This window comes from Branchiostoma floridae, chromosome 1 (assembly GCF_000003815.2).
Source record: "Branchiostoma floridae strain S238N-H82 chromosome 1, Bfl_VNyyK, whole genome shotgun sequence".
Taxonomy (NCBI): Eukaryota; Metazoa; Chordata; class Leptocardii; order Amphioxiformes; family Branchiostomatidae; genus Branchiostoma; species Branchiostoma floridae.
Genome location: NC_049979.1, coordinates 14,835,813 through 14,854,427, shown reverse-complemented (window position 1 = coordinate 14,854,427; position 18,615 = coordinate 14,835,813). Strand labels below are relative to the sequence as shown.

Sequence of the window (18,615 nt, the reverse complement as noted above, 5' to 3'; positions counted from 1 at the left end):
TACCCTCCAAGCAGAGTTCTTTAGTCGTTTTTATTGGGCTTTCTATTTTGTATTGTATTGTATCTTGTATTGTTGTTACTACTGTATTACTAAAAAAATGCCAGAGCCTAACCTCAGCTTGGAAACCCTCTTTATCTGATACCATGCCTTTCTCAACATCATAGCATTTCCAAATCATTCTGTTTTTATTGACATGAAGTACATGACTGTACTTTAAATCATTAAAATCTGATTCTTGTTGTACTAACTTTTCCAGATGTTATACAAGTGAGACTATAAATATACAAAATGTACAAGAAACATCACAAAATGAAGTCACACCACTCTCTTGACCAGACCAATCACTTTACTTTTTTTTTGTATTAGAATTAAAGTATTACAATTATTTGTTCATTAATCAATATTCTCTTCTCTTGCCCCTAATTTGAAGCATGCAAGCATGACTACATATACCATTTTCTCCTGTCAACCCTGGCACCACCCCTGCTCTGATCAAGATGATCTTTCCTGTTTGACCAAGGGTTACATCAAAGCTCCTTGGTTTGACAAAGCTGGAATTCAGGGACGTCTGATCTTAGTAAAAATGTCTTCTTGTTTAACATCCAGTCTAGCATCTAGCATCTAGCTATGTTGACCATGGTGTGTCAACCTTCAAGCTAAAGAGACAAGTAAACTTGCCCTACATGTTTGATGGGCCTGTTTACCACTGAGATGAACAAACACCTGGATCTTCGCAAAATCTGATGCTTGTTTCTTTCATGCAGCCTATACCGACACTGAAAATGAATCCTGACAAGGCTACATCTTTAACAATCAGATAATTTCCAAATTGCTTATCTGGCATGCATGAATTATGGATACCAGTCCAATAGAAGAAGATTAAGACAAGTCCATGAATTCCACTTTTGCCTTGTGTAAAACCTGTTTGGATGTAGAAACACATCCTTCTGGTTCAGTCACTGCTTCAGTCCATTTTTTCTGTATAAACAACCCATGGCAAAAGAGGTTTCAACTGCTATTAAAGTTGTCAGCATACTTGGGAGGACAGTTTCTAGGTTATACAGGACAGCGGCACCAACACGCACAATATATACAAACATTACACTAACCACAAAGTTAATATTAAGTTCAGAAATACCCTCCACCACCAAAAACTACTCATAACATTCCACAATACTGAACTCAACAGAAAAAAGAATACTTCCTTCACAAGCCTGACAAATGACCAAAGGAAATTTACAAACTAAGTTATTGTCTTTTTGTATTAGTATATACAAAAATGGTGATTTCATGTAGTGCTCACTTTTTGAGGGATATGTCTTAGGAATTGAAAATGCAAATTTGAGCGTTTCAGCAACATCATCTTTTAGGTATGTTAAAATACGTAATACATTCTATAAAATTTGTCTCACGACACAGCATAGCTATCCTCATTGATACTGACGTAATGTATGCATCATGTCCACTGAACTGTCTGGTAGTTACCCAGATTCTCTCGTGACATTGGAACTACTGGATGTCCACAGATGGTGGTAGAAAAACGTTTGTGGAAGAAATCTAACAAGAAGTAGTTTTCAAAAGTTAATACTGGTGCTATTCACAATTGTAGATAATATTATGCATTTTCCAGAGCAAAGTAAAATTTTGCTATAATGAGGTACGCAACATTCATCCTTCTCCTGTGCCCTCCTACATTTCTTCGGTAAAACATTTTTCTTTGTAGCCAGCATAATCTACTTGGCACTCAGTAATTGACTACTGGAAATGATTTCACAAAGAAAATATTTGCTGACTAGTAAATCTACAAGGTACAAATTTGTATTTATGGTGCAACCACTACATGGAGTTTAAGACTGTTGATTTATGATTGTTGACGACTTTTGAAACAAGTCCAGTTACCCCAAGCAAACATGCCAAGCTCCAGATCATAAGATAGTCAGCCATGTGGTTGTTCATTTGTGGACATATTTGGATTCAGATACCAATCGTCAGTTGTCATGTAGTAGTCCCAAGCAGCCTCTAGAGCATTGGCATGTAGCACAGGATAAGGTTGAAGTTTGCTGCTGACAGAAAATAGCCTTGATATCAAAGTAGTTTCTCCATGACAGAAAACAGCATTGATATCAAGTCAATTGTATGTCACAGGATGGTGAATAAAAGCTAACCTTATGAGAGCTATAAGTCAGTTTTCCCACCCTAGCACCCAATCATACAAAGCTCGGCAAGACATGTAAAGGTATTGCTTTAAACTTTGGTCTGAAGGTATCCAGACATCATACCCATCCTTACTACCTCATTTTGAACTTTTCCTACTAGCACAAATTGTTGCTAAATCTTTGACTTCCTGTGAGATTTCAACCTGAGACATTTCCTTATCATCAATGCAGTCTTGGTGGCCTCCCCAGATTGGATAACATAAATTATGCAGCAACAATAACACGTACCAAATGCCATGTACAACAGAAACGTAAAGCTTACAGGATCTTAATGACACCAGTTGCAAGGATGACAAAATAGTGTACAAAGTTGAGAGTTACACAAAGTGAGTATAGTGGTTGAAAGAGCTGAACATAAACTGTGGAGTATTACACCTCCACCACCATCTTCTTGTGGATATCCATACTTCCAACAACCTGGGACAGAAAGGAGACAATGGAATTTAGACAATGTTCTGGTTTGAAAGCTACATTGTATTTCATCCATGTATATTATTTAAGATCAGAATTATTGCACATGTACACAACAGCATTATATGCCAGGACACTGACTTTTCCTGAGGTTCATGAGAACTTGTCAAAAGGCATTTAGCCATAATAATCAAACATTTGTTGTAGGGAGAAATAGCCCTTTTAAGGGCTGGACCAGGCTACACACCATAGACTGCTTACCTCAAGCATACTCATACTCAGTGCTCTCACCAGGCCAAATGTACTGACATAAGCCAACATTTTGTAAACTTTGTTACAAAACAACAGAAAAGCCCCCATTGCTGGTTGAAACACAGCATATCACAGTGTATGAGCCTAAATCACAGTGTAGGAACCCCCTATGTTGAAAAGGCCTGGCGAGAACACTGATACTGCTGTTGTAAATATGCACACTAATACAAACAGGTTGGGGAAACAACAGTGACATGTTGTCTGATTGACAGATACTTACTTCACAAAATTCTTCAAAAGAAATCTTCCCGTCGCCGTCCTTGTCTGCATTGATGATGGTTTTGTCGACGATCTGCTGCAGCTGTGTGTCCTTCAGGTTGCTGCCCACCATCATCTTCAGCACCTGGAACAGCTCCCCATTGGAGATGTAGCCGTCTTTGTCCATGTCATAAATCTTAAAGGCAACTGTGGAGAGGAGGCATGGTTCCAAATACCTTTAAGTTATGTAGCCAAGGTGCCAGTTTGTTCAGTGTTACCTGTGGATTCTTGCAATCATTCAACAACTCCAAAGCTGTCTTTGTTCATGTCATAGAGGTTGAAGGTAATTGTTGGTAGGATTGTACAGGAGCTCTCTCTGCATCAACTGCTTCTTGTAAGTGATCAACAATCCATGAAGTACAAAATTCTTAACTATGTGTCAATATTACCCAAGATGGGGCTACAGGACTGTAGATATTTATGTCTTCAACCCTAAATTATACTGTATTGGGAGTACACCACTCTCTCTGCAATCAAAGTTGCAAGGATTTCCATTTTGCTGTAAACTGAGCTGACTTTCATATGAAACTGAAAGTCTGTGTGGATGCCAAGGTGCAGCCATGTTGCACTGGGTTTAAAATGTCTATACTGTATATATGTGGCTACAGTTGGATTATTCATCATGACAAAAAAGTTGTACAACCTGATCTATCTCCATTTCCTATTCTACCACAATTTGTACCAACCATAAAAAACTGCCCTGGAAGTTACAGTGGAATGTAGCTATCAGCCTTTTAATCTGCAGATGGTCTCTAATATCTACAATGTAAGTCTTGGTACTTTGTGATTTGTGTAGAAAATATGACTTAATGTTATATGCAAATGAGCATTGACCTTTTTCACAAAGACTTTCCTTTAACCTATTTGTAATCACCATACATGAAATACATAACAACAAAAAACAGATAAAGCAACAGTGCAGAGCTACAATTATATAAACAACAAGGCAAGTGCTGCATGCAAGTTGTGAGAAAATATGCAACATGACGAAAAGCACATGACTGTGGAAACACAAAGGAAGGAACCAGGTGCTGACTGGTTACAAAACAGGGTCCGTGAAAGGCGGAGACAAGTGCAGCTGGGCTGAGGGTCTAGCTACCGTCACAGGGGCTGACACCATCTACAGAGCTACCACTACGAGCGCTACATCTACGGTGCCGACAATGAAACACCGCCTTGTCACGTACTTACATCTGAGTTTTGACTGCTTGTCGCCTTTCACACTAAACTGCGACATGCCCTCTATAAACTCTGCATGAGAAGGAGAAAGAAGGCAGAAAAAGGTGTAGTGTGGAAAAAAAGGAAAAGCCGCATGCCAACCCAACCTATATACTCACATCTTAGCTTGGTGTTCTTATCTCCCTTCATACTGAACTGCGACATTCCTTCTATGAATTCTGCAGGCGGAGAGACAAGTCAAAGTTAGGCGGCTACCACTACAACAAACACCGGTCACTTTTGAAAAGTTAGACGACTAATTTCAAGAGCAGAAAGTTGTACTGTACTGTACTGTCTTGTGAAGTTTTGAAAAGTTAATTGAAATAGTACGTTTCCAGCCATATCTTGATATCTTATCCTCTGTCATAATGTCTGCAATATTATTATACCAGATGACATAACATATGCAGATATTCAACTTCAACAAATTGTTACAGAACCAAATTTTAAAGTATTAAAAGTGACTGGTGTTATGGCACATACACACACAAACACAAAAGTTGACTCTGTGGAAGGGCCTGCTGTGATTGGAGCAAATACTGAAAACTTAAAACAGAGGCAAAAGTCATGAGGATCAAAAATACACAACAAAACTAATTTCTGACACTATTGCATCAATAAAATCTGTACAGCATGAAATACTTCAAATAAACAGGGGCTGTCCAAGTCTGAAGGGAGTTATCCTTCTATCTAAACATATTCCCCTACTATCATACGTGCCACAAGTAGCATGGCTCAAGTTCTGTTCCATCTTAACACCTGTCTTCTACAAATAGAAACTAGAAATCTTTATCATCTTCAAAAATATAGAAACTTCCACGACTCCCTTGTTCATGCTTTTGTTACTAGTATCCTTAATTCCTTGCATGTATTGTTTATGTACAACAGATCACAACACAGCCATCCCTGCAGGTACCTTTAAAGTCCACCTCTCCATTGCCGTCTTGGTCGAAAATGTCAATAACCCGTTGGACCAGTGGGTTCTGCTGCAGCTCTGGTAACGACATGAACTCTTCCACCGACAGGGACCCCGAGTTGTCCAGGTCCAGCTTCTTAAACCGCTTCCCTAACCTGCGGATTTCCTCCGGGTCAACTGAAGGAAAGGGGGTAAATGTCAGGACTACAAGAACACACTGAGATAAGGTATCTCTCACAGCATGAGAGAGACATACCATGCAAGCCACCTGTGATAAAACCTAAAGACACAACAAACTGCCATCTGTCTTACTCTGATTTAAAAGAAGAGACATCTTTTGAAAGAAGTTTGTTTGATGGTGAAAGTTTGCTATCAGCAGGTGAATACCAGAAGAGTTTTCCCTTCTCATGCACAATGAACTTGATGCACAATGAACTTGATGCACAATGAACTTGATTGCTGACATCCAAGAAGCCAAGTTGGTGTGCCTTTGTCTAACAATAGTAACATGCATGTTGGCTTGTTAGTGAGTGGGGTAGTGGAGCAGTCTTTGGTGCAGAGGTTTTGTTGTTATTCAAGCATACACAGTAATTCCTGGCCTGGTCCTTCTTCATCTGGTAGGGAAGTTAAAGGGTAAAGAGATGTAAACACTGGTAAGCTCTTAATGAAACATGTTGGTAAAAGTGTACTCCTTTATGAAGAGGAGTACAGCAAGTCACAATGGTTGAGAAGACTGTACAAAGTAACATTTTGAATCCTATACACAATGTGATTGTACAATGGTAGCACAGTTACATTTCAATGTGATGAATGTTGTCATCTGAAAGGGAGATAATTTGTGTGATATATGTTCCACTTATTACCATTACTCATATAATATTAGTTGCTCATTCCCATAATTTTTCTTCATGACAACAATAAGTACTGTAAGTGCTATGTAAAGCGCTGATCAACTGAATTTCTAAAGCATTATGGCAAGGTGAACAAATTTTGATGAAAGCTTTTGGGGAAGCAGTTCAGAATATCATGGGACCTTTTGTACAGGAGGTAGGAAATAAATATTGGATGGGGCAGGTGCAACATTAGCTGGATGGACAAAAGGGACCACAGCCAAAGACTTGCCCCTTGGGTCCAAACATATTGACTGCCAATACCGGCTCAATACTGAGCACTGGTCTATGATACCGGAAAGATTATACTGTAAACAGCTTAACTTTGTTCCAACACAACAAACAAAATTTGGCAAATTTCCCTACTACAGCCATTTCTAGATTAGGACAACTTTGAAGGCTGTATATATATCTGGGAGTCACCTTATTTGTCATCTGTGGTTTTGAACTGAATACTGAATACCTTATGTGTGGAAGGTTTATACTTGTACCCACATATACAGATGAGCTTTTATGCACACATTAGGAAAGTTTATACCTAAACATTTAGAGCCTCTGACTCTCTTTCTCTGCTGGCACTCTTCTGCCCCCTGAACACTGGCACAGTGTTGTTATCATTGTCTCAGGTATCTCCTATGGTTGTGAACTGTGTGCAAAAATTTTGTCCTTCTGGGTATACTGTTCATGTACCTGCAGTGCCTCCCTGAAAAGCAGACACTGACAGTAAGGTCTACCCCAGTAAAAAAATCAGAGATGAATATTTCAGTCCTTTGCAATGGGAGCTGCAGTGCCAAGGATGATGTTTATCAAGAGCTGGAGGTCAGGGAAAATGCAGTGACTCCTGCTTCTCATGACTCATGAGATGATTTGTACAACAGATTATACTGTAGCCAAGTTGAAACAAAATAGCTTGACAGGAAATTACCTGTTTTGTTTGCACGGACAATGATGGCATCTCATGTGACAGCATTCTTTGACAGACAGATATATCTATTCTCATGGTCACATAATTTAACCTTTTTTTTCTGTCACTTGCTCATCCATACATCAAATTTGAAGATTAAAAGGACAGACAGCAACTACAATTCTGGGTGACTTTGTCATCCTCACAAGTCTGTCACACAGAGAAGATAACTTGTAAAATTTACCCTCAGTTAACCATGATGAATTTTGAGTCCTGATTGTTTACCTAATCACATACATGTAACAATGTGTCAACTTAACCCCCTGCTTACAGAAGAGTGAGAATAATACTAATAAATCTAATACATATGGGTAAAAAGTAACAGTCTATAACCTTAAAAAAATCCAACTGTCTATGGTATATCTTCAAGAGTGACAATGTTCATCTGCAAGTTCTAATTATGCAATGAATCTGCTGAACAGGGAAAAACACCAATGTTGGGCAAAGTCATCCATACCAGCATTACAATTGTGAATCTTTGAAACGTGTAAGGCTTGAATGATAAAGAAAGATTCCGTTGATTTATGATGATATGAAAGCTAAGATGTCATATCACAAAAATATGTATACATCTGAGCTACTTAGCTATCGACTAACTGTACTCTCTGGGCTATATCAGGTTATATGCCATGATTTTCTTCAGACAGAAAGAAAAGCTGGTATACTTACAATGTGTGCACATTTCTGGAAGGGACGATTCATTCCCCTAAAATGGAAACACAAAAAATATCTGTTAATTTTGTCCACTGTTGTACAAAGCTTGCTGTGAAGTGGTTTTCATCAACCATTACTTAAATCATACAAAAGATTTTTGACGCTAAACTATAGTGAATACTACCTAAGTCTAGACCAAGAGGTCCAAGACCCACTTGTACTGTGTAACATTCTAATTTCTAGTATCAGTGTTTCCCATTTGATCCAGCCAACGCTGTGCCTATTCGAAATGTAATTGACGAAGTACACAAAAAACCATCCTTACCTGTTACAACAAGTGGTGTTTGAAGTACGTACTTCCTTCCTGACATTACATTCATGAGCTAAATTTTCATCACCAGTGTACGTGACAAGTCAAATCTTGGTACAAATTGTCTGGTGGGGTTCGTGTCATGCGTACAAAAGTGTGTACATGTGACATAATGTTTAATTAGCCCATAACCTGGACTGGGAGAGAACTGGGGGTCATCCATACAGAATTTCAATTAGGACTGGTCCATTCATGAGGTGCAGGGGGAAGGGAGGGGAGGCAAAAGTGAAGGGGCATTCAAAAAAATTTCCAAAATTGAAGGGGAGGGAGTGAATGCCAGAAATGGAGGGAGGGTGACAAAAATTGTTTGCACTGTCGCTGCCCTTTCAAACTAGCACAGCTGAAATCCTCATTTGACAAATGAGAAAAACTACATTAACCTCCCCTGGGTTGTCTGACATCATACCAAAAAATTTGGAGCCAAAAGGCTGCCTGAACTAGGAGAAAGTTATCAATGGAAAGCAACATTAATATTTAAACATAGTAAATTTAGGTTTATGGCCATTGTAGTCCATCTTACATGCTGACACGTTGTGAGATGTCTGCAGTTTGTGACATCTCTGGGTGACATCTCTGACCTTGAGGGTCTGATGCAGAATTTTTAACCAGTAATCAAACTATCCATCTAATGACATGATGGAGTGAATGTCTTATACATAGGAACACTTTAATCAACTAGTTTGCTCCAGGTAGGACAAATGTGATGACAAAACAAGCCAGATAAATGGATATATCCCATCCCATTTGGAATGTAATTTTTACAGGAGGTAACTTTGTATTCTCCGGCAAATACCTTTCAGAAAGGTTAGTTAGATGGCTCTATTTAATGCTTGCCTAGTTGTAATCATTCATCCAATATCATTCTGGTAATTGTCAATTGTGAAGTCAGATGAATGTGAAGCTAGAAGTCTCCATAGAAATAAAAGTGTTAACATCTGACAATGTGCATCATTGTGGCACGAAAATGTTGAACACATCTCACATAGTTGTTTGAAGCAGACACACCCATGAAAATTCTGCAGATCCAGTTTGCTAAGGATTAGTAAGACATGACTCTTATCATTACAAACTTGATGACTGATTGATAGAACTCAAGAAACCTATTTTCAAGAACTATCGAACACAACAAAAAAATTACAAATATGTTCATACATTCTTTCTGATAAATCATTCGTTCTGATAAATCCCAAAGGTACAGTTATTATCTGGAACATTTGAATGTAATGGCATCCTTTCTATTCTGTGCTGGGACAGTCAGAAAATTGCAGCAGCTGTCAGTACGACCAGGGGATTAAATGGTAGTGGAGAACTGATGATATGAGGACAAAACAGCTGACAAAACCATGTCCAAATCACTTGTACTTGAAGAAATGGCCATGGTTTAAATTGTGACCTATTGGTCTAGTGTAGCAAAGCAAGTCAACACAAACCAGTAGACTAAGTTTAAAGTTTAAAAAAAACAACAAAAAAAACAACAACAGTAGACTAAGGCCCAATCTATACACAGTTTTTACCGATATCTGTGGATGTGTCGGGAGGGATCTGGAACGTTGGCCACGGGACACCCATGGCGCTTGCAGTCATAAACAGCTACATAGCCTAATGAGCCCGCGTTGAATGCTAATGAGCCTTCCCGAAGTCGGGATACATCTACCCGCGCGAGGAAGCTGTCGGGGACCCCTGCTAAGCTATCGGGGACCCCTGCTAGGCTATCGTACGAATGGTCCGGACCTTTCGGGAGAAATTTTCCCGATATCTTTATGGCGATATTGCAGTTCCATCTAGACGCTGAAAAAAAAGCTGTCGGTGAGAGGTTGTTGGCTCGCCGATATCGGGAAAAACCGTGTCTAGATCGTGCCTTAAACATACAGAGATGTTAACTCATGTAATTCATAAAGTAAGACTTTGAATTGTTATGTAAATTTAAGTATGCCAAAAAAGTATTTGTAGCACAGAAAGGACCTCCAATACAATTAACATTAATTTTCATTAAATTGTTATAGACCAGTCCAATGCACAGCTGGTGAATGATTGACCCATTAAATTTTTTTAAAAATACATTTTACAAAACCATGATAATGAAATTATTCTTTTACTTTGAAATACATGTATCGCCTTTCCAACCACCAGGCATCCTTTCCTTTAAATATATGATTTGAAGTAAGTCTCATGTAATGTGCTTGTGATTTGCTGGAAAATTTAACACTGTGAATAACTGCAAAACATTTAGTATAGGATTTTGCTTTCTTAATTTTTGATGACAAAGAAAGGATTTATTTTCATAATGTGACATGGAGCAAATTTACCTTCTCATTCTACTGATTGCATCCTTGGGAAGAGGAAATGACCAATCCAGGGGTGCTGGGAGAGGGAAAGTGCTGTTGTGGCAGATTGCAATCATCACCTCATGCATGTAATACTCTTATAGATAAAAAAAAACAATTACAACTGTTACTGTGTATAACAGCAATTTGTGACTATAGGGAAATCATGGAAAGGATGGGACTTCCATGTCAATAGTAAGAGATTTTTTTCTTGTCAACCTTCTCCTCACCCCACCCGACCCATCAAAAGGCACTTCCACAAGAACCAAGGAAACACAGTTTCTGTGTGTGATGACAGATAAAACCACTGCACCAGTTTCTCACCTCCCCTGGCCCATCTAATCTTCATACATCAGTTTGACCTTTCCACATTTCACCCTGTCTGGGGACCTGCTGAGGCAGAACTGATGGCAATATCATACGCATTTCTGGACCTAGCTACAAAATCTCAAGTATTACCTGTGGGGTGAGGTGTGTGGAAGGGAACTACTGTGTAAGGGGTGAGGGTATGGGGTGATCTGTGGTAGGATACTGCGTATTACTGTAAATGCATTTAAGTTCGCAGGGAATTAATTTCGTGGCAGCGGGGAAAAAGGACTGTTTGTGGTGGTTTTAAGTTCGCGGTAGCACCATGCACTGTAGTCTCTTACTGCCATGGAAAAAATGTTTGCGGTGGTTTTAAGTTTGCGGTAAATTTGCAACGCAAAAACCGTAAACATAAAACCACCGCAAACATTTCTGCATTTACAGTAAAGGGGTCCAGGTATGGTGTGCAGATGTCAACAGTTGGCAGAAAATAGTGTAACAAGCGTATTGTAATATTTGTCAATATGGAAGTTTTATATAAAAGCCTAGAGATGTGTTTCTCTTTTACTTGTGGCTGTGTTGATGAGCTGCCCAATAAGTAGATACCACAGATTTAATTTCCTGAAGACTGATGCGGATGAATAAATACTAGTAGATTATTTATAATCATTAAATATGCCATGATGCCTGTGGCAATGTGTCTTCCCCAAGTGAATTAGGCAACATAACGTTACATAAAGCTGTCACGAACCCAAACCAAAACATTAATACCCAAACTAATATTTTCCAACATGAATCTATCCAGATTATACCTGTTGATGTAAAATTAGACAATATTGCCTGCACATGCCCTGTCTGCAGTCCTGTGTCTCTAGGCTGGAAATCCAGTATGTTTTTAGTGGAATTCACAAATCAGCGGCGAACAAAACAGCGGTGATTTGGGGCTGGGGTGGGTCGGGCTCTAAATATTCACAGCCGGTATGTCAAAAATATCGGTCGTCCCTCGGTGCTTCGCACCTTCAGAAAATAGTATCAACGACCAAGACACGCCTTGCTGGAGAGAATGCTGGACATTTTTCAAGGATCTCCGGACATTTGTTGATATGCCAGAGGGCGTGTTACGGGCATAACATTGACCCGAATTTGTAAATCGGCCTGATATTTTCGAGAGCTTCACGGGTTGGAGATGCAGGACAGTCGCGCTGATTATAGCGAGGATGTTACGCCTGTTTGGCGGCTAAAATAGGCGTTCCGTCCCTCAGACCTGACCTTGAGAATGTCAAGAAAAATATGTAGTTAACAAATACACGCAAAAATCTCCATTACTTACCATTTTGGCTAATTTTCTGCGGTTTTCTACCCTACGACCAGAAATCGATCCCTGTCCTCAGCAACCCCAAAATTGTACATCCGGGATATTGGGTATCCAAATATGGATAATCCCGGAAGTGGACCAATCGGCTTGTAGCTGATGAATGGCGGCCTCTAGCGACTCATCTATAAAACGCATAACGGTTCATAAATGACCACTTGTCTCTTCCCTTCTTCTGTGTAAAGCCCACATTCTTCTTGAATGTTTTGGCTTTTTCATAGTGGCCATACGCGTCAGGTAATTTCTGCTTTAATCAATGATAATCCGTATAACATTTGTCTGTTTATCCTTGCCTGGTCAAACACCAGTGTTGTAGTTGTAACTTACTTTTCTGCGGCAACACGTGACTGGAAGATCTTGAATATCGCGGCTTCCACAGTAGTGCTCTCCACTTACTAAACATTAGTAAAATGTATGTCCTCATATATACGTTGTATGTAATATCTCCATCAGACCAAGGCGTTATAATTGCAACCTACTTTTACCAGACTGTGCTGGCAGAATAAAAGCTAGCCATGGCCAGGCGGGAAGAATAATTTGCCAGGGGGAGCTTGGTCAGCACTGGATCTTATTTGCTAATTTGTTAGCCCACAGTTACAGTGGGCTGACTCTCTAGCCAATCATCTGCCATATGTTGTAACATTACTGATTTTCACTAGTCAAAACCGCTTAGCCTGTTTGAGGCTATGACCACACCTCTATACTTAATTATCCAATCGACCCTCACTATTATCATAAGAATAAACCACGAGGGACTTACCTTACAAGTTATCTGTATGATGATGGTGAATATGAAGAGACGGGTAAGTTAATCTGAAATTGCTTGAAAGTTTGAAAAGTGGGAAATGACAAAGGCCGCCATTCTGGGTCTATCTTTAATAATGAAGAAGTGCAGGCCTAGGGCAAGCAGAACTGTGAACTATGCCAAGGCTGCATTTCACAGATTGCCGAAAGATTATACTCAAGGACCCTATATAACGTTAGGGTTGTGGGTCAGATTCGATTTAAAAAAAAATGTTCATCTGACTTACGAATTTCCTCCTGCCACGACCCTAACATCTGCTTGAACATTCAACTGGACTTTGTAACGGCGCCCTCTGCTGGTTGCTTGCATATTGCAACTTGCGCAATCCACGTTGCCTCTGTCGGCCGTCTGCGCATTCTCTTTCCCCCTGTTGCGGCAATGGCCTCTGGTGTAAGTTGGAACTTCTGCTCAAATCTCGCCCATCCGGCGTTAAATGTAATGACAACTTCTCAGTTTTGGGTCATTTCATATTGAGAAGATGTCACTTTATGTGTTTGTGTTGATATTTTGTCGATTGTGTGTGAAATTGTGTTTTTCCAGACGTTATATACCTACCCGGGTAACTTCCGGGCCTACAAGGCCCAGGTCGCCGCACAGTACAGCGGTGCCCAGCTGAACGTGGTCTCGGACCCGCCGGCCTTCAAACTCGGCGAAACCAACAAGACGCCTGACTTTCTCAAGAAATTCCCCGTCGGGAAGGTACGTCAATTTCTTTATTGATTGTGCTCCTTTTTTTTCAGACAGGGAAAAATTTGTTCAGCATGCAAATCACACATGGCGGAAAATATTTGCAAAAGTCGTCTGTTCGCCACGTCAGTAATGTTAGAGCACCACTTCAGTGTAAAGAATAGCCAGAACGCTTAACTTGAAATGTGCGGCTCGTAATTGATGCATTGAGTTTTTATTTTCATGTCAGTACAATTCTAAGATTATCGGTAACCGGATGTTATACACTTTCTAGTTATGGAAACATATTACTTTTTTTTTTATTAGACTCTATTGGGGGAGGGGGGCATGGAAAAATCTAGTATGATAAATCTATAGCATGAAACACGTGCATACCTTACTGTGGAGTGTGGACTGTAGTCAGTGAAATCTTACATACAAACTATTTTATTCAAACCAAAATGTTATTTTCTATCTTTGCATGATAGATTTTGCTACAGTTCATATTGCAATAAATGTAAAAAAAAAAAAAAGAAGAAAACTATGTTGCTCTTTCGATACAATGTATCACCAACATATTGTCATCACATGTTCTTGTTCGTCTTCAGGTCCCAGCATTTGAAGGCAAGGATGGCACATGCCTCTTCGAGAGTAACGCCATCGCTTATTACTGTAAGTCAATTTGCTTCACCATCCAGCCTCTGCTTGTAGAATTTCTACAGCAGTATTATTACAGGTTCTTGCATCAGCATTAGCTTCCAAAACATCTAATGATAATATGCATTATGCAATGTTTTGTCTTGTCGAAAAGGCCTTCTTATTCTTACTTCATTGGATTCATAAACTGATAGTCAGCTGCTTGGCAAAAGGATGAAGTTTTACCTTAAGTAAATTTATATAATGTAAACTTGCTTGACACTTATAGTGAATGTTATGAGTAGGTGTTCTTTAAGGAGTAAGTGTTGCACGATATGTATAGCTCATTGCATACATCGCATGTTCTTGTTCGTCTTCAGGTCCCAGCATTTGAAGGCAAGGATGGCCATGTTCAATGCCTTATCAGTTATCTGTAGAATTGTAATTGAATTAAACAAAACTCAACCTGCAAATGATGACCGTATTTTATACGGGGACGTAATACTGAAGTCCTGATGATACATCTCGGTCTGATGCTCGTGTAGAAACTAGATAAAAATTTGGGAACTGTCTTCAACATACAGATACATGTATATTTCTATCCTTGTACTTAAGGTATGGAATAATTGTAACTCACACTGGAATCCAGTAAGAGCAAGACTGCTACCCTGATGTATGTTTTAACGTCTAATCCAAAGTAAGAAAAGTGACTTAATGAATACCTGACCATACATATGGCCTTCCTCAGGATTGCTGACCCAATCGCACGTACAATGTACTTGAGACTTGCCAAAATCCCGCTGATATAATTACTGACGTAATATTAATCTTGTTCCAGTGGGCAATGATCAGCTGCGGGGCACCAGTCCCAAGTCTGCTGCGCTGGTCCAACAGTGGGTGAACTTTGCTGACAGCGAGATCCTCCCAGCTGCATGTGCATGGGTCTACCCAACCCTGGGGATCATGCAGTACAACAAGGGGGTAAACAGATACTGTCTTTGAACTCTTTTCCTTCTCAAAGTTTACCAAGACTCATGGTTTGGGCTTTGTCTGGTTTAATGGGTTCAGAGGTGATATCAGAGGCCAATTATGGCTAGGGATCCTCTAACATTTGTAGGATTACTTGTGGGAAAGTGTGGTAGTCTATATTCAGCTTAAGATAGACACTCTTACATGCTCTACATACATCCTCAACATTTTTTCTTAGAAAAAAATCACATTAAAGCCCCCTGAAGTTAACCTTACATGGGAATAATGTCCTGTTAATATTTGTTGTACCAGATGCATAATTACTGATTTTTTGTCTCCTCAGAACACTGATCAAGCCAAGGAAGCCATCAAGAAGGTCCTGACTGTCTTAAACGAGTACCTGAAGACGCGTACTTTCTTGGTTGATGAGCGTGTCTCCCTTGCGGACATCTCTGTGGCCTGTAACCTCCTCCTTCCCTATCAACAGGTGAGTTTGGGGTGAGACAATGCTTTGGAAGGAGGGAAAAATGTATCTGTTTGGTTTTTTGGCTCACCAGTGAAATTTTGAGAGCTCGAGAGTCCTTGTTCTAAATGTCATCCAAAACAGTTGTTGTGACAGTTTATGGTACTAAGATGAAAGAAAGTTTCAAGGCTATTTGAATTTAAAGACAGAGAAGCATATCCTGTTAGGCTGAATGAATAATTATGAGAAATGATGAGACCCAGTACTTTTTAAATTTTGCATGATTTGTTTGTATGTTACAAACTTGTTACTTGTTTGCTGGTATGTAATTGATCATTTATAAATGTAATATTTGATTTTTGAAAGGTTCTTGAACCTGCCTTCCGTCAACCCTTCGTCAACGTGAACAGATGGTTTGTGACATGTGTCAATCAGCCACAGTTCAAGGCTGTCCTTGGTGTGGTCAAGCTTTGTGACAAGATGGCCCAATTTGATGGTAAGTACTGATGGATATTGAAATATCACTGTAGGCTGTCTGATACTAGGCTGCTGTTTCTAGTGTTAGGTATTTAATGATTAGTGATAATCCAATGACAATCAATCTAGTGCTGGTCTTCAACATATCAAACACCTCTATTTTTTCTATAAATATTCTGCTATAACTATTACAAATTTGTGTGCATGGATTGGATGCACCCTCTAGGTTATCTGTCATCCCAGGTGGAATCTTTACGATAGATAACCCCAGATTGGGGCAGATGTATTAAAATTGCATGATGCAAGCATATTGATTGACATATTTGTGATTTTCTAGACAGCGTTATTTAATCGAAATTATTAGCTCCCTGAAAGCACTTTGTTTATTGTTGGCTGTGTATTGTTGACAGCTAAGAAGTTTGCTGAGCTCACGCCCAAGAAGGACAAGGGTGGCAAGAAGGAAAAGCAGCCTCAGCAGCCCAAACAGGAGAAGAAGAAGGAAAAGAAACAGAAGGAGGAGAAGGAAGTGGATGAGGCAGATGATCTTCCCAAGGAGCCCAAATCTGTTGACCCTTTTGCTGCTCTACCAAAGAGGTATGTAAATTGCTCATCATGATCCTTCATTGTCCACAAAGAGGTAATGGCTGGGTCTTTTTGCTGTTTCCATCATAGTCAAAATGCAGAAATGCAAACTGAAATGTAGAAATGCACAACAAAATATAGGAACATAAAAGATTCAACCACTCCTAGTAATTTGGATGGACAAAGAGGACCAGTTTATTCTGGAATTGGCACCTTATCTGGCTTTTGTGTATGCAAGTCCCTAACATGTCAGTCGTCTTATGCAGAATGTATCTGCCATGTTGTGAAAGCAACATCAGGCAAATAGAAATAGCCTCTAGCCTCAAGAATCATGAATGTACCAATGATGAGACATCATGCACCACTCTGAACAGACCTGAGTGAGAATGACCCAATGTCACTTTTCTGAGGTACAATTGAAACAAAACAGATTGAAACTCTATGCCATTGAAGGAGATGAATGACCGCTTAGCCATGTTTGCATTCTATTTTGTATACCACATTTTTTTTCAGATCTTACTCAGGCAATTTGTAACTTTATAAGTTTTTTTAATTATTAAGCATCAGGAGACTTACTTGTGCATGTTTTTTTCAGCGCTTTCAACATGGACGAGTTTAAGAGAACATACTCCAACAAGGACACCCTAACTGTAGCGCTGCCTTATTTCTGGGAGCATTTTGACAAGGAAGGCTACTCCCTGTGGTACTCTGAGTACCTCTACCAGTCCGATCTAAACATGATCTTCATGACTTGCAACCTTGTCGGCGGTGAGTGGCCTTTCAAATCATTTGCTCCATACCAACTTGTAACAGAGAGATTGTAATACAGTAGTATTTGATGTATATGTTTGTGTGTATGTATATGAATTGTTTTTTGTGTATGCAAGATTTCTTACAAGCTGTTATAAGACTACCTATAGTGTACAACTCCTGCTGCTGTGTCCCTCGTGTTTTGCTGAAGCCTGATTCGGACTGACTTGTCCATGTATGAGGCAAAGTGGCTGTAAAGACTTGTGCTTAGTATGTGACTACCTTCTTGAGTCAAGTTTAACTTAAAGGTTTTCCCCTCTGTAGGAATGTTCCAGCGGTTGGAGAAGCTGCGGAAGAATGCCTTTGCTAATGTGTGCATCTTTGGTGAGGACAAGAACAACCAGATCGCAGGAGTCTGGCTCATGAGGGGACAAGAACTGGTTTTCCCTGTGAGTGTTGGATCTTAAGTGATGTTTTCTGTCCAATGTCTGGAAAGATTAGCTTGGCTTCCAACCCTTCCTCTAATAGCATGCTAGCATGAGGTATATCAGGCCTACAAGTCATGCCTAAATCTAATCTGATCTACTCTTTTCATTCTGTATGCATATTAGTTATGTGGGCGAAGCCACACATTTAGTATTCTCTACAGATATTTCTCTTCAAAGAAACACATGAATATCATAATGCAATGTCACATGCAATAGATGGACTAAAAGTTTCACTTTCCCTACTGTGCAGCTAAGCCCAGACTGGCAAATCGACTATGAGAGCTACTCGTGGCGAAAGCTGGACCCAGACAGTGAGGAGACCAAGCTGCTGGTCCGGGAATTCTGGTCTGAGGAGGGCGACTTCAAGATCATGGGGAACAGGAAATACAACCAGGGCAAGTGCTACAAGTAAACGGACAGATCCTGACCCCCGCTGCATACAGAATGTCGTAGACTTTATCAGCACCTACCAGGAGGGCGAACATCTCCATCCCCACAGAAAATCTTGCTCGCTAGACATGAGTATTCCACTAAGCTGTCAATAAAACAAAAACACTGCTACAAAAGG

At 39.8% G+C, this 18,615-nt stretch overlaps 2 protein-coding genes across 3 annotated transcripts; one reads left to right on the top strand and one right to left on the bottom strand.

The window, feature by feature from the left end:
• Positions 1 to 328: 328 nt before the first annotated feature.
• LOC118423208 (calcineurin subunit B type 1) lies at positions 329 to 12,302 on the bottom strand. 2 transcript variants are annotated; one of them, XM_035831282.1, is made up of 6 exons: positions 12,170 to 12,302; positions 7,855 to 7,891; positions 5,332 to 5,508; positions 4,389 to 4,448; positions 3,160 to 3,344; positions 329 to 2,633 (listed from the first exon to the last, which is right to left on the bottom strand). In XM_035831282.1, exons 1-6 carry the CDS (start codon positions 12,170 to 12,172, stop codon positions 2,586 to 2,588), a joined length of 510 nt encoding a protein of 169 aa, XP_035687175.1. In that variant the 5' UTR covers positions 12,173 to 12,302; the 3' UTR covers positions 329 to 2,585. The 2 variants fall into 2 exon arrangements, with proteins under 2 accessions (XP_035687175.1, XP_035687166.1); XM_035831273.1 differs by lacking the exon at positions 4,389 to 4,448 and adding an exon at positions 4,535 to 4,594 and having other exon boundaries at positions 12,170 to 12,301.
• Positions 12,303 to 13,256: 954 nt separating this feature from the next.
• On the top strand, positions 13,257 to 18,614 carry LOC118409492 (elongation factor 1-gamma-like). The gene is made up of 10 exons (XM_035810550.1): positions 13,257 to 13,406; positions 13,557 to 13,715; positions 14,291 to 14,354; positions 15,157 to 15,299; positions 15,631 to 15,774; positions 16,117 to 16,246; positions 16,638 to 16,821; positions 17,405 to 17,577; positions 17,884 to 18,008; positions 18,298 to 18,614. Exons 1-10 carry the CDS (start codon positions 13,395 to 13,397, stop codon positions 18,457 to 18,459), a joined length of 1,296 nt encoding a protein of 431 aa, XP_035666443.1. The 5' UTR covers positions 13,257 to 13,394; the 3' UTR covers positions 18,460 to 18,614.
• The last annotated feature ends 1 nt before the right edge of the window (position 18,615 follows it).